This window comes from Sipha flava, unplaced genomic scaffold (assembly GCF_003268045.1).
Source record: "Sipha flava isolate LNK unplaced genomic scaffold, YSA_version1 80_pilon_pilon, whole genome shotgun sequence".
Taxonomy (NCBI): domain Eukaryota; kingdom Metazoa; phylum Arthropoda; class Insecta; order Hemiptera; family Aphididae; genus Sipha; species Sipha flava.
Genome location: NW_020273622.1, coordinates 527,583 through 553,151, shown reverse-complemented (window position 1 = coordinate 553,151; position 25,569 = coordinate 527,583). Strand labels below are relative to the sequence as shown.

Here is a 25,569-nt window from a genome sequence, read left to right as displayed (position 1 = left end):
GAAACTTTGTAATCCCATTGATAAGGAAACCATTATAATCGAATATAATTGTAACTTGTACTGTAGTATTTTATTTTTATAGTTTGTAGGTATATAGGTATATTCCGATATCATCATTCTCAGATTATTTACAGAATATTTTTCATTAACATTTTGCAGTCGTTTCCGATTTTTTGTATTGTGTGAATGCTAGTTCGTTTCGTGAATTCATTATTTATTTTTTTTTTTTTTTAATAATAGAAGCTAAAATAATAAAATAATGTAATAAATAATAATTTTTGTACACAAACGTTTTTTTTTGCATATTTTAGTATTTTTAGAGCATATTTTAGCGCTTATAATAACCAATTTTAGAGTTATAAATTATGAGCCCTGCTTATAATTAATTGTTAGTAATACAACTAAAAAAAATTTAAAAGATAAGAGATATTGACAAGACCTTAACAAAGGGGAAGAGGCAGAGATATCTACGCCTTAAGCCGTGGTTTCCTACAACCATGCATCCTTGATTGCGTGGTGCGCGTTTGCGTGATGCGTAATGGAAGTGTTTTACTACGATGCGTATTTACGACTGTGTGGTTTGGAGAAGACAATAATTTTAGTCAGTCGATGTTTAGTAGCACATCAAAATGGACGTGGTTATGCTTTATACAATTTTGAAGTATGAAGCAGATGAAGAACTATTGCTATATGTGAATAATTTTCGAAATGGAAATCATGAAATATTTAGTCAATGGAACAGAGAAGATTGTTTCAGTACTTTAATTATTAATAAAAATTAAATAAAACATATAATAAAATATTTTAATAATGTATAAAATAATTTCATCCAGCACTGCGTTTCACGCAAAAGTTGCCCTCGTGGCGACTGCTGCGCGATTGACGTGCGTGATTCGATAATCGCGCGCGTGAATTATTAATAAACATCGATACTATTTTTCATGGTTTCAACTTTTGCGCGAACTACGCAATCACGGATGCGTGGTTGAAAGAAACCACGGCTTTGAGCGCAATTCCTAGGCGTGCGTAAAAATGCTCTTGCATCCCCATAAATTTAAAAAAAAACCTTATAATAAAAAATTTATAATATCACAGATTAAATCTATGCTATGTATATATTCATCGGATTTTTTAGTAGCCGTCATAACGTATACTATATAGCCGTCGAAAAATACCAAAATAATTTTGTATTAATGTACAACTTAAAAACTTAAATAATTTAAGCATTATTTAGAAATCAACATTTATGCTAAGCATGATGCACCGCCTTGACGAAATTCCTAACGATGTCTATGCGTTACATAAAATTCTCATATTGTATACTCTGCCCGTAACCTATATTTATACTTATATATAAAGGTGGGCATTAACTAGTTAGTTTATTTTCTAATAGACTTTTTAACTTAACTAGTGTAATTGGCAGTTGAAATAACTTAACATTTCACAATTAAAAATGATCTATCAAATTAAATATTTAGACATTTTTCGTTTGCAAGTTTGTATTAATATAAAAGTTAAATAATCGTGTAAAGTAAAATTGTGGCATATATTGTACATCAGATGCGATGCAACACGATTGTGCATTTTGCCTTTTTTTGACTTGACTAATTACACCTCAATTGCACAAAAAAAAATTGCAACACAATTTGGCCCCAATCCCTTTTTAACTGATAAAATCACAACATCATTGCGCACCAAATTATATGTGTATATACTATGTATAATTTATGTACAACAAAATAATGTATACAATACATACTTTCTATAATTTGCATATACATGCACTCAAACTATTAATTCACAAAATGCACTTTTTCAAAATCGAAATGAAAATTTGATTGAGCTAACGATAGTTATAATAATATTATCGACTAATGACTATCAGTATAGAAAAAAAAACAATTTTTAATCAAGTCAACGATGAAAATTTGTTAACAGTCCTAAGCTTGTAATAATCAAGGGTGTATTTGAGTTGAGGCCATGGAGGGGGGAAAACTAATTTTTCTTCGATACAAACTTAAAAATAATTTACAGTTCATTATCTACAGCTCATATTTCTGTTATAATGATAACATATTATAATGATAAACTAGTAATTTATATTCTTAATTATTTATACATTACATTTTTTAAATAAATCAATGTATTATATTTAAAAAAATACGAACCATTGGGGGGCAAATGCCCCATCGCCTTCCCCTCAAATACGCCCTTAGTAATAATTTTGAAGGAAAATTGTGAATTAATAGTGTGTGTGCATGTATATAAAAATTATAGGTTGAAAGTATGTATTCTATACATTAATTTACGTTGTACAAAAATTATTATACATAGTATATACACATATAATTTGGTGCGCAACGGTGTTGTGATTTTATCAGGTAGAAAGGGATCGGGGTGCTATCGTGTTGCACATTTTTTGCGTGATTGTGGTGTACGTAGTCGGCTCAAAAAAAAAAACGAAAAATTGCGCAATCTTGCTGCAGCTCATCAGAATTCATATTAAATTTTGTTAGTCCAGGGCCCACCTTTGGGTACTGGGTCTTGGCCGTGAATGTAGAATGTTATGTATAAAGAATATTAACTATAAAGATAAATAAATACGGTAGTGAGTGGCAATGAAGTACAATGTTATAGTATTTTTCAAACACTTCGGTGCCAATGCTGTATATTATGATAAATTCAATAAAATTGTTTATTATAATTTAGGAAATTAGATCATTCTGAAGAACGCAGTCACTTTTTATGCGATTTATATATGAATTAAAAATAGTAGATTAACTTTTTTTAAACTGAATAAGTTAATATTTTTTTCCTTATTAACTTTTAACTTATCGAGTCAAATTTATGAATTGTTATGAACTGTTAATTTTTAACTTATTGATTTTGTGTTCTCTTAAATTAACTCGAGTAAATTACTTTCATTAACTTGCCCATCTTTGATTATATATAACGTGTATTAAAAACGGAAATCAAATTATTAATAGAGAAGTTTAGCATCAATGATTTAAGATTTTTTTATTGAAATATAATTATTTATTAATACATATTTTAGTACTAAAAAGAATTACAATTTACAATTAGATTTAATATTTGTGTATTACCTAATTATTCTAACCACAGTCTAACCTTTTAATTCATTCTTTGGTCCAACCACGGTTTAAGATTTAACTTAAACCGTAGGTCCAACTATAATCTTATCAATAATTAATAATTCCATGATAACATTTAATAATTTGCATCTCATGTAATAACGTGTTAATGGTGTAAATTCCAAGCCAGGAAGAGTGCCGAAAAGTAAGATATATGATTTGAATGTTTGATAATTATTTTGATTGATGTACTCTTAATAAAGTTCCTTTTTCTTTTTAGCAGTACCTAGTTATTTTGATAGGTTGAATGTTCAATATTAATAAATATTATTTGACTATTCAATTTTGATATCTGTGTACGATTTTTAGAGAATTTTAAAATGACTATAAACCGGTATTTAATATACTTTTCGTACATCGGAACTAGATTTCGGTAAGAAAATTAAAGACACTCAATGTTATTTGAAAGAATAAATATTTTTTATAATTTAATTACTCAAAATTGCCTAAATCAATTAATCCATGTAATTTATTACTAAATGAAATATATTGGATTTTATTTTTTAGTGGAGTACAACGACAATTGACTTATGATATGGTTCATCATGATGATCCATCTTCTGTGCAAGGATTGTTAGAATATGCTTTTAAACAATTACAACCTGTAAATAATCCAAAATTACACTTATCTAGTCGGTTAGTTAACATTTCATGTTATATTACAAATAATTTCTAAAAATTATTACATAGGTCTCAACTATATAAATGTTAATAAATTAAATTAATTATTTTAATATTCTGTAATATTTTATTTTTATTTAAAAGTACATCATTTGTAGAATATTAAATAAATATGCTTTGAAGCATATAAATTATAATAAAATTTTTTTTACTTTTATTTATAGAACCGACCAAGGAGTTCACGCATTTAAATCATCTGCTCACATTGACTTAGAACTACCATATTCTTGTCATCCCAACAAAATTGTATTTCAAGTTAATAGTTTTTTAAGTTCATGCCAAGTTCCTATTAAGTATGTTTAAAATATTTTGCATTAAAGAATTTATTTTTTTTTTAATATTTATTATTTTGAATTGTCTTCGGTTTGTCTAGATTTCATAACCTAAAAATCATATACTGAGTTTTTTATTTAGTTAGATAAAGTGTTTAAGTTCGAAGTGTTAAAAATGTTAACATAATTACCTAATAGTAGATCTGAACAATTTTTTTATGTGAAAAAAAGCAAAAATATCGGCTCTAACATATTTTTTAATTTCTAATTTATTTGGAGTAAATCTTACTCAATTTTATGTATTAAATAGTTTTACATATACGAGTATAGCCTTAATTAAATATTTGCTTATTTAATATATAAAATATAAATAGTTATAATCTACTCATCTATCTATAGACATAATGTTATCACTTTTCCTATTATTGAACTATTTATTTAAATTTATTCAGGTTACCATAAAATTTGTAAAAATTACATATTTTTACTTTGCAATACTCATTAATTATTATTACTATTATATTGTTTAAATTATCTTGTAAAGTTTTTGTTTATGTAATGTGTTAGACTTGTTGGAGCCCAAATTGTTTCTAATGAATTTAATGCAAGAGCATGTGTAAAATGGAGGAAATATTTATATCGATTAGCCGTGTTAAAACCAGATTATAAAGATTTATATGCTGAAAGATTTGTATTTCCAATTCCTATTATAGAAGAGAATCGATGTTTTTTTATTCTGTAAGTTACCGAGTACAGTACAATTTTGGTAATTCAGTTATATTTTTCAAAATATCCTTAACATAGGAATAAAATAAAATATTTGTATAAAAAATAAACCAAATATTAATCATAATAATTTTAAAATAGTTAATACAATTCAATAAGACAGTATATGTTCTTATAATAATTTAAGTTTTTAAATTTATATATAATAATTTAAGACAAGTACAAATTTGTAATTTAATTCCTATGAAGGTAATTTTTTGAAAATATATTTGCTGGGTCTTACATTTTATACTAATTAGAAGAGTCATTTGGTTCTTAAATTATTGGAATTCTGACATTATCCTATATCTATATTGTATAAATATTTATTATTTGAAATATAATAACAAAATGTGTTGCTTTTAGAAATCCTGAATTTGATTCAGAACTTGTGCATAATGTATTGCCTCTTTTTATTGGAACTAAAGACTTTAGAACTTTCATGGCTAAACCTAAACTAAATACTGAGTATGAGCATTTTTAATATTATCTAGAATATTATAAAATTATTATTATTTTAATTAGTTTTTATTACCTTGTAGAGTGAATCATAGATGTGTTTACAGAACAATATAGTTGACCTGTTCCCTCTTATATTTACTTAATAAGCTTCTTACTCTTTAATACATCTAAATCAATTAAATTTTACTGTTAATTTTATTATTTTATTATATAATCCTAATATATATGTTACATCTATATAGTATAATCATAGAATGAAAATCTAATTCATGAATTTAAGGTATAATTTAAGATTCTTATTTAAACTTTTTGAATTTTTTTTATAATTTATTTTGTATTTATAATTGTAATGCAACTGTAATTATAATTAACACTATCAAAATATTCGGTACACAGAAAACCCCATTATGACTATCTAGTATTTTTTAAAACAATTTCTCATGGTGTGTTAAATTTTTTATATTAATTCTACAAAAATAATTTGAGTGTCCATTACATTATCAGAACATTTTCTTACACAATATGATCAAAATATATGAAATTAAAATCCATTTTGTAAAGAGTGTGATATGTGCAATGTATACAAAAAAAAACTTATAATTTATGATAAAATAACTTACTTTTGGTTAATTCATCATATTAAACATATATTCGTTGTGTTTTAATAACAAAGTGTAAACGGAACACATTTATGATTTGAATTAATATTTTAAATACATTTCATTTATAATTTAGTTTTTATTAGTGTAATGTTCTGATTATTATTTTTAATCAATTTGTTTTCCTTTTAGTATAAAAACAGAACGGACATGGAATAGTATTAAATTAATTCCAAGCTTGTCATTTTATCCTACAGACTTTGACAAATATTATAATTATTGGGATATCCATGTTAATGCAAGATCATTTCTTTATAAACAAGTAAGATTTAATAATTTTGTATTATTTTTTTATTCATTATAATTTCTTTAAATTTTTACTACTAGTATCAGTTTTAGTTAATTTAAAGATGTAATTATTTTAAACTCAAGTTCAATAATATTTTAATATACATATGTACTCATCCCAAAATATAGAAAGATCTGATAACAGGCCCCCTACAAGAAATAAATATATACTTTTAGAATAGCATTTTATTGCTTGAAAAAACTATTTAATTTTTCAACCATTTATTCAAATTTTAAGCTATTGGAATTAAATTCTAAAATTTAATAATAAGCCAATTATTTAATACTATTATTGTTAAAAAAATTAATCTTTAAATATTTAATTTTTTTTTAGATTAGACGTACAGTTGGTGTACTTATAAAAGTTGCTCAAAAAGTAATTACATATGATGACGTTAAATATATGTTTGATAACCCTGCAAGTGAAAGTTGGAACCCTAAAGTATCAACTGCACCAGGTCATGGTCTATATTTGTATGACTTGGGCTATGATGAAGCAGATTTAGCAGTACCAATTGAAGATAAAAAGTTGAAATTACCAGTTCATAGTGAAAACCAAGATAACATTTCTTTGGATTTAAAAAAAGAAATTATCAAACAACGTATTGAGAATCGAAGAATTTCACTGAATACTAGAATCTCTAAGTCTAGAGAAAAAATTAAGAATCATGAGCTTCTTAGATCAGCTGAAAAGTAAAAAAAAAAGCTTAGAAAGAGTTGAAACTAAATTAACTACAGAAAGTGGCCTTGTTTATAAAGAAATTAAATCAGTAGATGGTTTTATAAAACAATCTCTGTTAACGGAACAAACATTTGGTTTTGTTGTTGATATAAAGCCAGATCTTCATGTTGGTAAAGTGTTTGAATTTTTATATTTTGGTTCACAAGATAGTGCTTGTGATATAAATATTTTAAGTTCTTTACAAATAACTGATATATTGAGTGTTGGTGTTGCAGTGCCTACAAATTCAAATTTGATGTACACATTTATTGAAGCCTATGATTTACCAACTTTTAAAATGACAAATATTTTTGATGATTGTTTTATATATATTGAAAATATAAGATTACGGAATCGACGTGTATATATTCATTGTAATGCTGGTGTATCCCGTTCACCAACTATTGTTATTGCTTATGTTATGAAATACTTAAAACTTGATTTTAAAAGTGCTTATCAATTTGTTAAAAACACAAGATTAACTATTAAGCCTAATGCTGGTTTTATTTCACAATTAATAGATTATGAAAATAAATTAAAAGGTAATTTGTATGTTTGAATTTAGAATATGTTTATTATTTGATATTTATTGTATTTTATATGAGAAGAAAAAGACTGTACATTTTTTATGCATACACGTTATATGTGTTGATGTAAATTATCTAAATTACTATAATAGATCATTAGAAATATATTAGAATACTACATAAGAAATAAATAATTTAACTCTATACACTATAATTTTTCAGAATTTCAGAGCATTTTGTTTGGCTTTATGGTAATAAAAGGTTAAGATTCTTTATACTTAAACTCACAATTGAAAACAATTGAAATTGTGTTAGGTAAATAATTAAATTGAATTAATTTTAATAATTCTTCATTTAATAGTTTTATTTAAAAATTAACAATGTCAATTACAAAAGTACTTAATTATTTATTTACAGCAGTAACATAAATTGGCACAGGTTTAATTTTAGTTCATAAATCACCAAATTTCATAATTACATCGATTATTGTCCTATTGTATTGGATGAAATGTTATTAAAATAAATATGGATTACAAATGTAAGTAAACAATTTAGAACTCAATAAACAATATTTGTTGAACAATTTCATGAATTATTTAATTATCAATAACAACTGTCATGGTAATAAAATTAAGTGTATGTGCGTTATTTTATCAGCTGTTATATTCACATATACCAATTGATAACCATGATGTTGTCTAATGTCTTTGGATTGTTTTTATCTCTACCTTATGCCTAGCACAACATAAGTATGACTGTGCTGTTTGTTTTGATAATTTAATGACGAAAAAAATTAGTGCGCACAAAAACAATAAAAATTGTTGTGATTACATGCTACAAACACGGAAAAATTTACAAACTAAACGAAATCTAATCCCAATTGATAAATCAATAAATTAAAGGTTGTCGAAATAAAGGTAAGTGATTTTTTTTGTTAAAAATTCATCTTTACCAAGAGTCTGAATATTGTGAGCCACTAAAACAATTACGCATTTAGTTTTTTCGCGCGTATGTCGTCAGTTTTGATTTGATCAGTAGTGTATTTCTTATTTGTTTATTTATTTTAGGATGAGATGGCTACCCTATTAGAAAATACGAAAGCGATGACTGATTCGGAAACTCATCTACTATCCTTCAGCCTTGACAATTTGGAAATAGATCCTACCAGGTAAAATTGATTATTTTAATTGTGGTTTATTTATATATTTATTTTTATCCGATTTTCGCCATTGCATGAGATGTAATTTAATATTGATGTAATTTTGTTTTATAACAATTGTTTTATCAGATTAGTATGTTTACTTTAATTAATGATTAGATTTGTTTGACCTTAGTAATCTTATTATTTTCTCTTGAAAAGCCCCCTCTTTTCTTATAGTTTTTTTTTGTGAAAGTAGAAAATGTATGCAATATATTTATTTGTAACTTATGTTTTAATAAATTTTAAGCTAACCAATACCTAAGTTTAATAGTTTATTTATTCTTCATTACACAACATATGTATTAAAATAAAGATAAATTAAATGAAGGTAATTTTAATAAATGTATTATAGCTTTATTTTACTTTATAGTTTAAAAATTTTATTTGTTTCTAAGAAGTCCCTAATTGTATAAAATATTTTTCATATTTTTCTTACATATAATTAAATTGTTATTTTAGGCCTCATAAATATCCAGGAAATATTGTGGAAAAGGATAATGAAATGAAAAAATCTTATCCAACTGGTTGTATTATATGCCGTTGCATGAATACAAAATCTCTCACCTGTGCATATCCTCAAAGACCAAATACTGAAATACCATCCAAAGATTGTATTCTAAGGCCACCTAGATTAAACAGAGTAGAACGATGCAAGCAACAATATGCTGCAGCATCTCCTGTACCTGTAAATCGGAGGTTTCATCGTAAACAATTAAACCGAAAATGGTCTACAGATGATGAATTTTTATCAGAATTATCATTGAACAATAATAACAATAGTAATGAATGTACAAATGTCATACCATGCACTGATGATGTAACTATAGATGAGTTGGCTAGTTATTTTGAAGATCTAGTGCACATTCCTAAAAAAATGTCTGACATGGCTGAACTGATGTATAATTAAATGTACATATGTTGTAGATCATTAATTGGTATTTTGTTTGTTTGTATTTAAGTTTAAACTTCTACTAACTTATAAAGTAATTTTTGTAGTTATCAATTGTTATATACTAATATTTATATGTATACAATTGATAATACTGTTAATAAATACATAAATGTCCATGATCATATTGAAAGACCAATTTATCTATGTAATAATTAACTATTATAGTCTTTTTTTGAATTATTATATGTGTGCAGAAAAGTTAATTACTTAAAGATTAATCTTAATGTAACATACTGGTAGTCAAGTAAGAGTGGCAACAAATTTTTTACTAAATTATTTTGGTTGTACAGTTAAAAAATAAAAATATATAGATATACCTGTTACATTAAAACAATTAATTATTCATTTACATTCACAAAAGTTTAACATTTTAAATTAAATAAATTTTATGTACTCACATGTATTTTTTACTGATTATTTTACTATTAAATTTTAAAACAAAAAATGCACTTTTAATTATTCTATTAGGTAAAGTATACTTAAAATATTGACTTATCAAAAATAATTTAAACAAAATTTTTCTTAATTCGTAATAGAAAAATTATGTTTAACCATTTTTAAATTTTTTTGATTTAAAGGTAGCCAAATAGGTGTATTTCTAGAAAAAAATTACTTAAAACTATTACAACAATAATAACTATTAAGCTATATTATATATAGTTATTGAATTGTGAATACCATGACTTATCTAAAAAGATTTATTAATATCAAAATATTAATTGATCAAATTTTACATGTTGTACTATATTATTAATCATGTATTATAATGTTAGTCTGTTAATATTATTTTATTATTTTTATATAACGTTTCCTTGTACAATATAGACAATTTTCTGAGATACTTATTCAATATATTTTACCATGTAACATAATAAATTATTAGTATTAATTGCATCCAAAATTGTAGTCTATATATTTATAAAACATTGTATTTTCTTTTTAATTCAACAACCAAACAATTTTAAACAAATTAATTATATGTTTGTTTTTAAATTTATATACTTTTATTTAAATTATAAGTTTTATTTGTTTACAAAATATTTTATTGGATATCATTTATTGTGGAAAGGGTAATAATTTGTTTGTATGAATATGTATGAACAGTTATTTGTTTTGTTGGACATATATATGTGATTACTTGTAAGTATGGTTGAACTAGATTTTTAAAATATAAATTTAAAAAATCAATGAATTCTTTTTAATTTCTTAAGTAAATGAAAGTAAACATTTATAACTTCAACGTTCATTGACATTTATTCAAAATATTTCATATCAAAAACTGTAAAGATCTTAAAACAGACTTCTTATAATCATACATTTTATTAATATTGTCTTTATGCGGGTACAATTTGCTTGAATTTAGTCTACTTTATTTTTTACATCTAATCTGTAAACATATATTTTTATTTTTTATTAGTCAAAAAATATATAAATTTCATATAGTTCTAAAATCTATTTTTAAGTAAATCAATTATTTTGTATAAAAAACTTTCAAATCAAAGGATTATTAGTCAAGAGAAGTAATTTTCAGATATTTTTTATTAAATTGTTAAAAAATGGTATTACTTCATTGTGTATTTTTTTTATAAAATTTTTTTTTTTACTTCTTAATGACAGTCATATTTTAATTGTTTAAAGTGAATAAATCGATTACTTTAGTTGTCATCTAGTCATTAATATATTTAGTAAAATTATTCAAAATGTTCAAATCTGATAAGTTTACTTTTGAATAATTCAATTAAAGTGAACGACAATTATCTTTGATAATCAAAATTGGAATTCTGAATGATTGAATACAAGAAGTTAAGTGACATTTTAATTGGTGTTCAATTTTACTCACTATATTTATATTATGGATTATTACAGTTGTCACATATTACGTCAATGTAAACATACAAAACTTCATAAGATTCTTCAGCACGCAAATTAATTTAATATAACGTTATAAATTAGACGAAATAAAAACCATAAAATGTCAATAAATGTATCTTAATAATTATGCAATTATTAGTTCATAAGAAAATAAATCATGTGTTTACAGATAAAAAATATTTTATCTATAGGAGTGTGCAGGGAAAATTATTTATTAAACCAATTTTTTGAACTATTATTCAATCAAAACTTATTAGAATTCATATTTATTTATATTTTCTAACAAAAACCTAATGAAATAAGAAAAAATAAAAATAACAATCACCGATTGTTTGAACAATTTAATTTTTGTACATCACTTTTTGGATTATTTGCACATCCTTTTCCACAACAACCATTGATTGGTCGATAATTTGGTGTCCAAGCTCCTAAACTATTACTGCTATAATAATCCATTGGATAATTTTCTTGGTTGTTGAATTCAATTTGATTCAAAACAACAGCACCTTCATAAGGTGATAAAAATGGTTTGTCAAAAGCTGAACCCCAATCAATGGATAACCGTGGGCACGCAATCTGAATCCAAGCATCAACTGTATCTCTAAAACACGACAGCTTTTGTGGAAATATTTCTGATAGAAGAATAGTGACAGAATTCTTTGAAGACAATCGCATTTGTTCCTGAAAAAAAAAAAGACAATGCAAATTAACTTATATTTTAATAAAAGTAAATGATAAATAAATTAAACATACATGAAAGTAGTCTAACACTTTGATACTTCCTTGTCTACCCAGAGTTCCTAAAATTAAACCAAATACTTGGGCTTCTTTAGCTTTTTCAATTGCTTTTAGTCTTGTATCTTTCATAAGAATATGGTCATAGTATTCTCTAGTCAATTTTCTTTCATATGGATCATACCTACATTAAAAGAATACTACATATAGTGGTTGCATGTATAATTTAGAGAAAAAAATAATTAGACCATGTAATGTGATTTAAATATATTGAAGTTAATTATAAATACATTAGTTTTTTAAGACTGTGAAATATTTGTATTATTTTGATTAGTTGTTATATTTAATAACCCTTATTCTTAAACTGCTCGAAAAAATATATAAAATGAAGAAGGTATTTAAATATATTTAATAATACACATCTTATCTAATAATACATCTTAAAAAAAAAAAAAAATGAGCTTCATCTAAAGAACTTGTTTAATTAAGTTACTAAATTCAATTTTTTTTTACCTGTACGCTGTAAGTTCAGGATTAGCTATCATTATTGATTCTAAATGAAAACGGCCATCACCTAAATATATTAAACAATCAGCATCTGTAACTTTAGGAGATGTACATCCTAAAATTTCTCCTGGTGATAATGGTTTTTCCTGTGGAACTTTTACACTATAACTAAATAGGAAAAAATGTAGGTTTATGGTATTGCACATTATGTTGAAAAATAAATTTTTACAGTTACTAACCCATCTATTTTTAATCGATTTATCAACCCTTGCAAAGTGGTGACGAACTGAACAGTACTTACAAATAATAATCGTTGCTGTTTAGTGAAGTTCAGTTTTACAGTTTCAATGAGATGAATAGCATCAATTTTAATATCAACAAACACATATAATACTTTGACTCCTTCAGTTTGATCAACAGGAATAAGACAGCTATGGCCATAGTGTACTAACAAATCTACTCCAAGAGCTTTTGCAGTAAAATCATCAACACAACAAGCACCATATGTAACATCACCCATAATTACAGTATCTGCTTCAGTAAATTGTTCAATAATATCACATAACTGTACAGCAAACATGGTCAGTCCTTCAGGCATTTGTAATGCAACGCGTTTGGCTTGCATTTGCCGTAATCGCCAAATAGTCTTCGGTAGTTCAAAATTATAATTGGATGGTAATGACTGCATAGCAGCAATCAAGTCTGAATTATTTGTAATTTCATCAGGTATTTTATTCAAAACTTTGGCTGATGGTCTGAACACTTTACGTTCTGTTTTAGCCTTCACTACTACTGCGTTAGACATGGTATTTATTTTATAAAAAACAATATACCATAAATTAAAGTTATTAAATATGCATATTTATTAATTTCTTCGTTTTTTTACAAGTGTAAAAATTAAGATATTAACTGCTTTATGATTCTAATAAATTAAATTTATTCTAAAGACAAATGTACCAAATTAATTTAAAATTTAGAAAAATGTTTTATACTTATATTAAAAACGTGTTAACAAAGTTATTAAAGGTTTATGATTTAAAATATAATTTACATAGTGCGTACCATAAACAAGTACTGCAGTTTATATATATTATCAATTAAAATCAGTTATTATCAAGCATCCTAAAAAAATCATGATAAGTCTTTATCAATAAATAACATTATCCAACATATATCAAATGACCAAATTGTTTAAAATAATGCAGTTCTATAATAGATTCAACAATTGGAGTTTTCTATGTACAAATAGTAACTCATAAAACTTTAGTTAATTTATTCTCCAGAGGATGCGTTAAATTTAAAATTATTCAAAAACTTAAATGCAATAAATACTAAATTTATGATAAAAATAATGAATGTTTTAAATTATGTAATCAGCGACTGTTGTAGTAATTCTAAAATAAAGGATTTCTTAAAAATGGATTTCTCAGTGATTCAAAATTTTCAAAGTAATATTATGTCATGATAAACTTTAATACTTCACAATTTTTATTAATACTTAAGTAATTTGGTTTCCATACTTATAAAATTACCCATAACAAAAGAATATTTCAAAGTCAATTAGTATTGTTTCAATACTTTTAAAAATATCAGGGAAAACTTACCTATTATTAATATGCTAAACTTTATACACCAAATTAATAATCAGTGTTATGAACCCCGATAACAATAGTATAAACATAGACATTATCGCAATTTTTAATGGAGAAATAAGTTTCTTATTTTGCCCAGAGGGAAGCAATATTTTCAGTCCAACTTATGTAGTATAAAATCTTGGCTATAGGTGCTTCATTTAACTTGAACAATATTTTCGATTCTAAAGTAAATTCATCAAGTGCAAATAAATAAATATAAAATTAAAATATTATCAAACAATACAATTATAATATTATAAATCAAGGAACCCATATACATTAATTAAATAATTGAAATAGTGTAATTTATATTATTTTAATTAAATACACATTACATGCCCAATATACTGGGCTTACAATTTTATATTTTAAAATTTAATGTATGTTATGTATTATGTAGTTTTTATAAACTTATTCTCTTGTAATATTTATGTTCTATTTTAACTGGTTCAAACGGATTTAAATTAAAAAAAAAAAAATAAAAAAAAAATTGAACATACTACTGAATTAGTATAATTCTTATTTATTAGTATGTGAAAGTAAATCAATAATAATAAATATATACTTTTTAGATACATGTTCTAATTAATAATTTCGTTGAAGTGAGAACATTTAATTGCAATAATAATAAGATCACAATTTTCACTAAATGAGAATACTTAGTGAATAGATATAATTAATGGATCTTCAAAACTTTATACTTTGTCATCTAAAAAGAAAAAAAATTATAATAATAACTATTTTTGTAATATTTTTATATAATTTGCTTACCATGATACCACCATTTTGTTTTTTTTGGATTTTTGTTGCACGTTTTTACATAAAAACTATTATCTGGAGGTCTTTTCTGTGAAGTATAATTAAGGTATAACACAAATTATTAAAATAAACTTGTACATTTAAAAGGAATAGTTTCAATTATTTAAAAAAAAAAAAAATTGTTTTCATATTCTATATTTAGAATAGGTTCTTTAACTTATGTTTAGTTCCAAATTTCAAATTTGTTTGAATGTAAGTATAATACTTTACAAAAAGTCGAATTAATTCAATTTTATATAATAAAAAATTTACTGTAGTACGTAAATGATGATTTAAAAACTAATAACTCTTGAGACGATGATTAAGTAATATAATAGATTTAAAATAATTAATAATTTTAAACACAATTTTCATGAAATTACCTTTTCTTTGCAACTGCTTAGCATAGATATAATTGATAGACAAACAGATTGAACTGATAGTGCAGGTGACCAATCATCAGTAAGAATAGACAAACAAATGTGTCCATTACTATACACATGTGGGTGAACTGGAATGTTTTGGCCCACAAATGTAACCTTAATAGAACAATAATTAATCAAAATTTAACTTAATGTTAAAACAACTCAATTATAATTTATAGGTGAAGTATTGAAAAGTTTACTTCAGGCGACTCAAAAGGGTAACTGGAACCAAATTTGAATTGCAATTGGAATAGTTCTCCATCATATAAAGTACCTTCAGCACCTTGCATATTTATAGTCCATCTAAAAAAATGTAATTAAATATGGTTAAATAATATTTATGGTGTATTATTAAGCAAAAATATTTAACTGTAAATTAAACAGGTATTATAAAGTTAAATACAAATACTAGTTGAAATAAAAATCAATAAAATGATTGAAAATTTTTTACTAACGTGTTAAGATTTTGTTCAGCTTGATCTGCATCAACAATCATTCCTGGGGGAGGCTCTTTAACAAGAGATATTAGTTCCTTGTGAAGTCTTTTCTGTATCAAAAGTAAAAATGATTGTTTTCAAGTTGTTATTTAACCACATGCGATATATAACAATACAGCGATTTAGGTACATACTTCAGATGGAGTTTTTCCTGCCATTTTATAATTATCTCTAGTTATAACAGTAGATGATTTTAAGTATATTGTAAACAATGCATAGTGTTTGTAATAATGAACTGACTAGTTAAATTAATTAAAGTATAGATTTCGTCATTTTGTAGTATTTGTGTAACATCAAGAAATTATTTCTAAAATTAAAATCTACATGTAATTACCAGAGAATCGTTCTCTCGGCAATGACAATAGTGGCACCAGTAACAATAATAATATAATTGAATCGTTATAGTATTATTAATTATCCGAAAAACGAACCATCGCGCTCGGGACAATAACAATAGGGTTTCCAGTCTCTTATCATTAACATAGTAATTCTAGTCCGAACAGTTTGTAGTTGTGGATTCGTGAGACCGATGACACAAGCCAGCTGATTGATTGCACAATGGAGGAATAAAACGATTTGAGAATTCAAATTTTTCGCGTCAAATTGGAACGTCGTGGTTAGGCGGCGGTGGACATAATCGTGCGGGAAAAATTACAAGATTTCTGTTGCGTTTCACCCCTAAGGGTTAATCGTTGTTTATAGTCAATATTCGTCGTGGCTAAGCGGCACGCGATCCTTTCGGAGCGGGCGGTCAGAACCGGGGGATCGATCGATTATCACGAAACGTCGTTTGAGTTTTTTTTTCCTCCATGGCCGTACAGATTTTTCTCACATAATCAATTTGATCGCGCGATACTGGACGGACCCACCACTCCGCCGCCGAACCCGTTTGCCACGATACTTCATCATCGATTGCCGGGGGCGGCGCGTGTGTACGAGAGACTTGCGTGCGTGTGTGTCCACTGTTCAGTGCCCTCGCTGTTCATATGGTTCTTGTGCGCCGGATTGTTGTACAAAGATCAGTACAAGACCACACGACGATGAAATAACTCCGATCAATCCGCGCGCAACGACATCGCTGAAGCCAAGCAACACACACATTCAACGTCCGTCCGTTCCCGAAGAATTTGGCTCTTCTTGTTCGACCGATAACCATTGCCCGGAACACCAAACATACCCGAGGTGAGTACATGTCGTAATCGATTCGTTTTGTTGCTGCGCGTTTGATGACAATAGCTGTTCTATCGTATTGCAATCGTTGTCGCCCGGCACCCCATACATGGTTGCTCCGCTCGTGCCTACCCCCTAACGAGTGGGTCTTCGGGGCTTCAAAGAACAAACTGTGAATTTCTATCGAGCACCTACTTTCTACGTGTTTCATGACACCGTTCACAGACGCGCGATCTTGCTTAACCATTATTGTGTTGTCATTTATTTATAAATTATTCCTCACTTTAGATTGACATTTTCTTTTATTAGTTTGACCTCTGCACTAAGATTTCAGTCGAATAACAATTGGACACTATAATATCGCGGTGATACATTTCACAATTTAATCGAAACATATAAATATCGCGAATGTCAAATTAATAAAACTTATACAAGACCTATAAAAGTGACTGATTAGACATGACTCTTTTATCATATTATGTAGTTTATTTTTTCATCGATGACAAAATGCTATTTTTCTAGAGTTAGTTCAAAATTGATGTCGGCCACTTTTTATATTTTTATATTCAAAAATCTAATTAATCAATTTGTATTTTATGCCTATTATTAATAGTTCTAACATTTAACTAGTATACCTACGCTAAATATCTACCTAATTATAAGTCCATCTAAATTAATTGTCTGATTTAAATTGCTGTAACGAAATAAATGTTAACGTTTTTTAATTGATAAAGTACATTTGATCAAAAAAAAAATTGGGCTAAAAATATTTTGATTATCAAACCGTTTAAAATAGCTTTCTTGATCCTATACTTTTTATTGTAACATTTAATAAATATTTAAACATATTGTGAAATTATCTCGTGCGAGTCTGATATTATGGCGTGATCAGTGAGTGATTGATTTGTTCGTATGAATACAATTGCTTTTAATGGTAGGGATTCTAGTTTTAATAATTTTTATATTGTTGATAAATATAATGTTATGAATTGTGGTATTATTATGCCACTAATACCATGTTTTTATTACATTAAATCTGTAGATCTAATTATAAATAATTAATTAAAATATATCAAATTAAGAAATTTACAAATTACAAAATTGCAGTACGAGTAAATAATTAAAATTATTTTATACTGTTAAAATATAATAAGTATAAATTAATATTACATTTTAACCCTTTCAGACCCAAATTAATTTCCTATGGAGTTCAAATTTTTTGTGAAATATTTATTTTATTGTGGACTATAATAAGAATAAAATATTTTTGTAAAAATGTATTTAGTTTTTGACGACTTTGGGATTATGTCCTCTATAAGGGACATTGAGTCTGAATGGTTACAAAAAATTAAAATTAAATTAAATTTTAAAATGTTTCAATAAGTATAGCAATTGATTAAAAATTAATATTTTTATTCATAATTACAATAAAATAACATGAAATCCCTGGGTATAAAAAAGAATAATATAAATATATAAAAATAATGTTTTTATTGATGAAAATTTAAAAAACAATTTGTTGCACTATTGAAACATAAATGGATATATTATTTATTTAATAATTGTTATTGTTCTTCACTTTCAAATAGTTCACCTGTTTCTTCGTCCGAAAAATCCAATTTTGATTGACACATTACCATCCCCCAATATTAAAAAATGTCATGGTCACGTAACCCCCTAGCCATTTTGAATAAAGTAAATAATAAAATATATTATATAATATTTTAATACTTTATATTATTATAATACCGTAAAAGCATAAATTAATACATGTAATATAGGATGGGAAATATAATCTGTATCGTAACGACACCAGTACACTGACGAGTGATTACGAAATCACGAATGCTACGAACGTTCCGACCCAATGTCCTTTATAAGAGACACAATATAATACATTCGATAAAATTGGTTATATCAAACATAATACAGTAGAAATTAGTTCAAAACACTCTTATGATAGTTGCTGAAATAAGAAAAAAACCTAAACCAAGTAATTATCATTATCGTTTAATTCTCTATAGACATTAATACACCTATACCAATTCCGTGAAAATAATAACTATTAAATATTATAAAATAACTATATCTATAATTCTAGAAATTCCAATCTCACATTATTTATAAAACTATTTTTGGATTCTTAAGTACATTTCCTATAAATTCAATGTATAATTGAAGACAATTCATTATCACAGCAAAATAGTGTTAAATTAAATATTGTTGTTTCATATAGAGGACACTGAGTCCGAAAGAGTTAAATAAATTATTAATTTAAATCATTTAATTTTGTTGAATATTCTTACATATAAATATATATATATATATGTGAATATAAAAACTAGTTATTGATATTACTTTATTAATACCCTCCCTATGGTTCTAATAAATATAAAAATAATAAAAATAAATGGAATTTATCAAATTATATTAGTTGGAAATAGAGAAATTTTTTAATGTGTATTTTGCTTATAATACTTGGCTTTTAAAAACTGATTATTAATAAGCACATGATTACATAAGATGATTATAAATACTAATGGTTTTTATTTTATTATGTATATATAAAACCTTTTAATTTTGGTGTATTAACTATTATGAATTTTAATTTAATAGTACAAAGTTTAAATTAATTAAATGAAAAGTAAAGAAGACAACTATTTTTCTAGTCCATACTTTAAATTATACTCAATAATTGAACTTGATATAACTTGATCTACTTAAAAGAAAAAAGAAAAATGTTTTATATACATTTAGACGTGTAAATAATTTATAGAATTACAAGTATATTATTGATAAATTTTAATCTAAAATCATGAAGTAAAAACTAAAATCAAATCAAGTAACACTAAATTAGACATACTAACATGCATTTTTTAAATAATTTTTACATTAGAAGACATTGGTGTGATTTAATTTAGGCTAATTCGTGAACGCCGATACTGGAGGTATACTTCCTTCATCATGAAAATCTGGACAGTTCAACATACATTTAACTATCCATGGGAGACAGTAGTTCAAGCAGCATGGAACAAGTATCCAAATCCAATGAATACAGCTGTCCTAGGCATAGATGTTATTGATCGGCAAGTAATAAATGGAGAACTACATTCACATCGGTTAGTAACTACCAGATGGACATTGCCAAATTGGGCATGTGCATTGATGGGTCCAATTAGTACATTTTATGCCAGTGAGTATTCTAAAGTTAATCGCGACCGACGACAATTAAAATTAGATAGTCGAAACTTATCATTGGGACCATTCGTCGTAGTTCGAGAGAAGCTTACTTATAAACCACATCCTGATGATCCACAAAAAACTTTACTCAAACAAACAGCTTATGTCACTGTAGAAGGATTACCATGTAGTGGATATATAGAGAATATACTTACCAATAAAATTTCAGGCAATGCTGCTAAAGGACGGCAAGCTATCGAATGGGTCATTGAAAAACTACAGCATAAACAACCATTATAATTATAAACATTGTTATATAGACCTCCTTTTTTTTCATCTTGTTGTCAAATTGAATTTATGGTTGTACCATTTGGCCATTAAATTACAAATATCCTAATTTATGTAAAATTATTAATTTTTCTGTATTATAATATAAAATAAAATGGGATGTGTTTGTAATAATTGTATTAAAATGTAGAACGATAATAAAATAAAAACTTTTATTAACTTGATTTTTATCTTTTTATTTTCAGTTTTTGTTGATGTAATTTATTTTTTGTATTTATGAGTATAATAATTAAAAAGTGAAAAATAATATGTTGGAGAAAAGTAAATAATTTAATTTCACCTAATTTTAATTGTTGCTGTACATTTTTAATAAATCCATATCTCTGGATTATCAAGGATATTAAGTATTTCTTACAAATATTTTAGTATTATTTATATGTTATTATTTTACTTCGTGTATTACATTTTATATAATGATTATAACTATTAACAGTGTAAATTCAAGGTTTAATAGTTTTCGTTAATAAGTATAATTTGTACACAAAAATTTGCAAAAAAAAAATGTATAGTGTATGTAATAACTAGGTATATAGAATGAAATAATTTTTCTATTTTCTTATTAGTATAATAAACTTAATAAAAAAATAACTATTAATTATATAATTATTAAATATGACATAAAATGTACTATTTTTAATAGTTATCCTGCTCTACAGTGGTTTAATACAACCACTTATTAAACTAATTATGAAATATATACAATTTATACAAATGATAATGGAGTGGCTTATTACAATAAGAAGGTCAATGCTAATTTGTTTTTACCATTACTGATCTATACCAAGCCAATGTTAGACCTCTTCCTCTAGGCAAAAACAATTGTTTAAAGATAAAATTTTGCTCCCTCCCATCATTTTTGCTGAAGAGAAATTTAAAACTACAACATCCTTACTTTACAAAAGCATAAAAAAAAAATGTTAAAATTTGATCAACTTGATTGTTGTAAAATAAAAATAAATTATATGTACTATATCATACAGGTTTGAACCTGACCCCCAGAGGTTTTGCTTGCTGGGTGTTATAACCATATTAGAGAAGGAACCATCAGCTTCCAATTCTTTAAAATAATGTGTAGAGTAATGACTATGTCAACATAGTGGGCTGTTATGTATAACTGTAATTATGTATAAGTAATTGTACATTAAAAATCACTCGATCTATCCCTGTCAATTGAGTTCAATTAATTTTTCAGTGGAGAAAAAAAACATATGCGTATATATTAACAAACAAAATGGAATTTAATGAAGATAATATGATGGTTTGGTTTCAGTCGTGTAAGATACATATACTATGGACAACGAAAAGGACATAGAGAGCAGCCAATCAATAAATGACAATAACACGGAGGATATTATTCAACCAGATTTGCTGTGCCATCATACTTATGCTGTTGATTCTCAAGTGGCAAGTAATTCCAATTTAGTCATAAACCACTCATTGTCATTTAGTCATGCTTCTTGTGAACGATCTAAAACACAAGAAGAAGAATGTGCTTTTTTAACAAATAATCTCCAAAGTGTTCATTTGACACGTGACAATCCATTATCTCTTAACCTGCCATCACGACAGCGTCGATTGATACCAGTCAATAATAAAGTTAATGATTATGACTATGAATCAAGTTCTGGTAGTGAATTCAGTGATGATCCTGACAGGTTCTTAAATGTTGATCTTGAAACTAAACCAATACCTGAGTTAACAGCTGAAGAAGAGTTAAAAGAAGAACGAAATTGGAAATCATGTACGGTAACTGGAGTTGTTAGTAAGATTGATATGAAAGTAATAGAGCCTTATAAATGTGTTCTATCACATGGTGGTTATATGACAACTGGTTCACATAATGCTATTATTGTATTTAGTGCATGCTATTTACCACATCGTAATCGAGTAGACTACAATTATGTTATGAACAATTTATTTGCATATGTTATTTCAACTTTAGACCAATTGGTTACAGAAGATTATGTTCTGGTATATTTGCAAGGGGGTACGTCTAAAGATTGTGTTCCTGGTTTTTCTTGGCTTAAACGTTGTTACAAAATGATTGATAGAAAGTTAAGGAAGAACTTGAAATTTTTGTATTTAGTTCACCCAACATTTTGGTTAAAAACTCTTGTATTGATGATTAAACCATTTGTTAGCTCCAAATTTGGCAACAAGATTCATTTTGTCAACAGCTTGGATGAACTCTACGAATATGTTCCAGTTGAAAAAGCCAGTATACCTGACAGGGTGAAACAATTTGATGGTGCAAAATCAAATTCTAATTAGTAGGAATATTTTATCTCTATTATTTATTATTTTATCTAGCATACTATTATAAGTTTGAATAAGTAATGAAGTCCAGGAACATGACTGTATTAATTAATTTATTAATATTAATATTTATTTTGTTGATTATCTTGATAAAATTTCAATAGTAATTTTTATTAATTTAGTTTATTTATAATAATATACATTTAATTTATTATTTGTTGATCAAATCGTAATTTTTTAATTTTATATTTAGGTGAGAAAACATTTTTTTACTCTTGCTATTCTTCAATACTATATATGATAGGACTATAATATCAGTAAGGATATACTATTTTATCCTTTTAAAGTTAACAGGTTGGTAATATGTTTAAGTAATTTTATTTTATTTATTAAATAATTATTTAATTATTTTATTAAATTATATTAATTTATTTTAAAATAAAATTATATTTATTTATTTTGTATTCATGCATTACAATATAAATCAACATAAAACTGATTAAATATGCTGTTTTTCAAAAATTTAACAGATTGTCTTACCAAGCATTATAATTATTTTGCATTCCACCTAATCGATGAGAATTAATTTCATACATCAAGTTTTTGATTTTTACATACATTTTACTTTTACATTTATTACATAAATTTCTTATTCTTTTTCATTCTTTACCTGTTTCTTATTAAAATTTAAAATTTCGAATTTGATTATTATTATCTTGTGTAGTAACTTATAAAAAAATGGAAGAAAATTGATTCATTAAATACATTATAGTACTATTTTATTTAATATTATATAATTTCTATATTCAAAATTATAAAAAGTAAATGAGATAATAGCATGGATAAAATCATATTTAATTAAATCATGTTCCTGGGTTTATAATACTTTTAATAGGTAACAAAATGTATTGATATACTCTAATTAAATATTAAATGTATTTAAATGTCTAGTCTTATTTATTTTTCTTTAAATGCCATGTTTTAGTTTATGTTTATTTTTTTGGAATTTTTAATCCTAGTTAATATATTTTATTTATAATTTCTGTTTTGTTGTCAATCACTCTTAAATTAATGTTTTAATTATATTATTTGTCGTGTTGTAAAGTTCATTAATATTAATTCTGCTCACTATATTTCAATAATATATTTTAGTTTATATTTAAATTTAATTTGAATTGAGACTATCATAGGTGCCTATAATAAGTAATAACTATATGTTATAAGAATTAAAAAGAGAGGAAAAAGACATTGCACATTTATAACTAATCATTTGGTCTTAAACATTTAACTATGTAAAGTATCAAAATTATATTTTACTAAAAATGCAATATTTATAAGCTTTTGCATAGTTTAATCATAAATATACATATATGTAGTTATTATTTGTTAAATATTATAACATAAAACTTATTAACTAGGATTTTTATTACTAAAGTAATTTTAAATTATTCTTCTTTAGTAGTATTTTTTATTAATTTATCTTGTATACTGTGTTTTATTGTAATAATTTGATTTTTATATTTAACTATTTAGATTATGCAAAAAAGACTGTTATTATTGCTGAAAAACAGTATTTATTTTATTAAATTATAACAGCTACTATACTATTTAAAACAATACAATTTTTAAAAAATTCTGTTTTTGAATTTTGGAATAAAAAACATTTTACTTACGTTTTACAATTTTTTTTTTAATTTAAGAAAAAAATACAATTTGTGTGCATTAAGAATAAGAAATTAAATACATCAGGTAAAAAATTATTATTAAAAGTAAGATAGAATATATTAATACTATATAGAAATAGGTGAAATCCTGGAAAGTTATTTAATATTCATAAATTTATTCATACTTTTGTATTATCATAGTACTATATATTTATGTATTATTATTAAGTTATTTCATATAACTAAAATGAAAATAATCATTGTGATAAATTCCAGATACCTACTGCTAATTGCAAAAAAGTATTCTACAATGCTATTAATTGCTACTTAATATTTTGTTATAGTTTGTTCATTTATTAACTTTTTAATAATGAAATTATTATTCTGTTTTAACTTAAATCATATTAGTTTATTGCAATGTAGCCATTTATAAGACAAACCTTGAACTTAATTATTCAAATAATTTTTTTTAACAATAATGGATAGATAAAGTAAAGGTAATATTTATTTAAATACAGTAGGCTATCATTTATATAATGTCAATATAAAATCTATAATATTATTATAGATCTTGTATTTAATATGTCTGAAAATATTTATTAAGTACTTATTTTAGAGAACTACGTTTTTATAGTGTTTTTTTTTTTTTAGAATACAATCTGTGGCTTTTATGGCCATTGGACATTACAATGTATCACTTAGTGACTTAATGTTGTCTTAATATCATCAAGCTCAATTTTTAACAGAAACACACTTTATCAATCTCCTGTAACCAACCTCATCATTAACCTTCCACCCAAAAA

The 25,569-nt window shown here is 25.2% G+C and overlaps 7 protein-coding genes across 8 annotated transcripts; 5 read left to right on the top strand and 2 right to left on the bottom strand.

Moving 5' to 3' along the window:
* The first annotated feature begins 3,214 nt into the window (after nucleotides 1–3,214).
* LOC112693097 (tRNA pseudouridine synthase-like 1) lies at nucleotides 3,215–7,042 on the top strand. 2 transcript variants are annotated; one of them, XM_025568013.1, is made up of 8 exons: nucleotides 3,215–3,297; nucleotides 3,373–3,525; nucleotides 3,660–3,788; nucleotides 3,998–4,126; nucleotides 4,673–4,843; nucleotides 5,237–5,338; nucleotides 6,124–6,253; nucleotides 6,614–7,042. In XM_025568013.1, the coding sequence occupies exons 2-8, from the start codon at nucleotides 3,473–3,475 to the stop codon at nucleotides 6,974–6,976; spliced, it is 1,077 nt and encodes a 358-aa protein (XP_025423798.1). In that variant the 5' UTR covers nucleotides 3,215–3,297; nucleotides 3,373–3,472; the 3' UTR covers nucleotides 6,977–7,042. The 2 variants fall into 2 exon arrangements, with proteins under 2 accessions (XP_025423798.1, XP_025423799.1); XM_025568014.1 differs by having other exon boundaries at nucleotides 3,223–3,297; nucleotides 3,376–3,525.
* Nucleotides 6,935–8,110, top strand: LOC112693098 (dual specificity protein phosphatase 19). The gene is made up of 3 exons (XM_025568015.1): nucleotides 6,935–7,542; nucleotides 7,750–7,842; nucleotides 7,945–8,110. Exons 1-2 carry the CDS (start codon nucleotides 6,948–6,950, stop codon nucleotides 7,791–7,793), a joined length of 639 nt encoding a protein of 212 aa, XP_025423800.1. The 5' UTR covers nucleotides 6,935–6,947; the 3' UTR covers nucleotides 7,794–7,842; nucleotides 7,945–8,110.
* A 202-nt stretch (nucleotides 8,111–8,312) lies between these two features.
* Nucleotides 8,313–9,660, top strand: LOC112693099. The gene is made up of 3 exons (XM_025568016.1): nucleotides 8,313–8,444; nucleotides 8,595–8,695; nucleotides 9,188–9,660. The coding sequence occupies exons 2-3, from the start codon at nucleotides 8,601–8,603 to the stop codon at nucleotides 9,633–9,635; spliced, it is 543 nt and encodes a 180-aa protein (XP_025423801.1). The 5' UTR covers nucleotides 8,313–8,444; nucleotides 8,595–8,600; the 3' UTR covers nucleotides 9,636–9,660.
* Nucleotides 9,661–10,986: 1,326 nt separating this feature from the next.
* Nucleotides 10,987–13,672, bottom strand: LOC112693096 (2-(3-amino-3-carboxypropyl)histidine synthase subunit 1). Its single transcript, XM_025568012.1, has 5 exons — nucleotides 13,034–13,672; nucleotides 12,801–12,962; nucleotides 12,306–12,471; nucleotides 11,878–12,233; nucleotides 10,987–11,067 (listed from the first exon to the last, which is right to left on the bottom strand). Exons 1-5 carry the CDS (start codon nucleotides 13,597–13,599, stop codon nucleotides 11,040–11,042), a joined length of 1,278 nt encoding a protein of 425 aa, XP_025423797.1. The 5' UTR covers nucleotides 13,600–13,672; the 3' UTR covers nucleotides 10,987–11,039.
* A 1,325-nt stretch (nucleotides 13,673–14,997) lies between these two features.
* LOC112693052 (ubiquitin-conjugating enzyme E2 W) lies at nucleotides 14,998–16,879 on the bottom strand. The gene is made up of 6 exons (XM_025567936.1): nucleotides 16,283–16,879; nucleotides 16,107–16,198; nucleotides 15,852–15,954; nucleotides 15,610–15,765; nucleotides 15,200–15,275; nucleotides 14,998–15,137 (listed from the first exon to the last, which is right to left on the bottom strand). The coding sequence occupies exons 1-6, from the start codon at nucleotides 16,304–16,306 to the stop codon at nucleotides 15,124–15,126; spliced, it is 465 nt and encodes a 154-aa protein (XP_025423721.1). The 5' UTR covers nucleotides 16,307–16,879; the 3' UTR covers nucleotides 14,998–15,123.
* Nucleotides 16,880–16,985: 106 nt separating this feature from the next.
* On the top strand, nucleotides 16,986–23,226 carry LOC112693051 (protein prune homolog 2-like). The gene is made up of 2 exons (XM_025567935.1): nucleotides 16,986–17,330; nucleotides 22,117–23,226. Exon 2 carries the CDS (start codon nucleotides 22,137–22,139, stop codon nucleotides 23,115–23,117), a length of 981 nt encoding a protein of 326 aa, XP_025423720.1. The 5' UTR covers nucleotides 16,986–17,330; nucleotides 22,117–22,136; the 3' UTR covers nucleotides 23,118–23,226.
* On the top strand, nucleotides 20,283–20,798 carry LOC112693113 (protein slowmo). The gene has a single exon (XM_025568038.1). The coding sequence runs from the start codon at nucleotides 20,283–20,285 to the stop codon at nucleotides 20,796–20,798; it is 516 nt and encodes a 171-aa protein (XP_025423823.1).
* Nucleotides 23,227–25,569: the final 2,343 nt, after the last annotated feature.

Coding starts and splice junctions, on each gene's coding strand:
- LOC112693096 (XM_025568012.1), bottom strand. CDS start 13,599: ATGTCTAACGCAGTAGTAGTGAAGGCTAAAACAGAACGTAAAGTGTTC. Junction 12,963..13,033: donor AATCGATTAAAAATAGATGG/GTTAGTAACTGT, acceptor TTTCCTATTTAG/TTATAGTGTAAAAGTTCCAC. Junction 11,068..11,877: donor TTAAATTGTTCAAACAATCG/GTGATTGTTATT, acceptor ATATGTTTACAG/ATTAGATGTAAAAAATAAAG.
- LOC112693113 (XM_025568038.1), top strand. CDS start 20,283: ATGAAAATCTGGACAGTTCAACATACATTTAACTATCCATGGGAGACA.
- LOC112693098 (XM_025568015.1), top strand. CDS start 6,948: ATGAGCTTCTTAGATCAGCTGAAAAGTAAAAAAAAAAGCTTAGAAAGA. Junction 7,543..7,749: donor TTATGAAAATAAATTAAAAG/GTAATTTGTATG, acceptor ATAATTTTTCAG/AATTTCAGAGCATTTTGTTT.
- LOC112693099 (XM_025568016.1), top strand. CDS start 8,601: ATGGCTACCCTATTAGAAAATACGAAAGCGATGACTGATTCGGAAACT. Junction 8,696..9,187: donor TTGGAAATAGATCCTACCAG/GTAAAATTGATT, acceptor TTGTTATTTTAG/GCCTCATAAATATCCAGGAA.
- LOC112693051 (XM_025567935.1), top strand. CDS start 22,137: ATGGACAACGAAAAGGACATAGAGAGCAGCCAATCAATAAATGACAAT.
- LOC112693052 (XM_025567936.1), bottom strand. CDS start 16,306: ATGGCAGGAAAAACTCCATCTGAA. Junction 15,766..15,851: donor ACCCTTTTGAGTCGCCTGAA/GTAAACTTTTCA, acceptor TGTTCTATTAAG/GTTACATTTGTGGGCCAAAA. Junction 15,276..15,609: donor TAAGCAGTTGCAAAGAAAAG/GTAATTTCATGA, acceptor TATACTTCACAG/AAAAGACCTCCAGATAATAG.
- LOC112693097 (XM_025568013.1), top strand. CDS start 3,473: ATGACTATAAACCGGTATTTAATATACTTTTCGTACATCGGAACTAGA. Junction 3,789..3,997: donor AAATTACACTTATCTAGTCG/GTTAGTTAACAT, acceptor TTTTATTTATAG/AACCGACCAAGGAGTTCACG. Junction 5,339..6,123: donor AAACCTAAACTAAATACTGA/GTATGAGCATTT, acceptor TTTTCCTTTTAG/TATAAAAACAGAACGGACAT.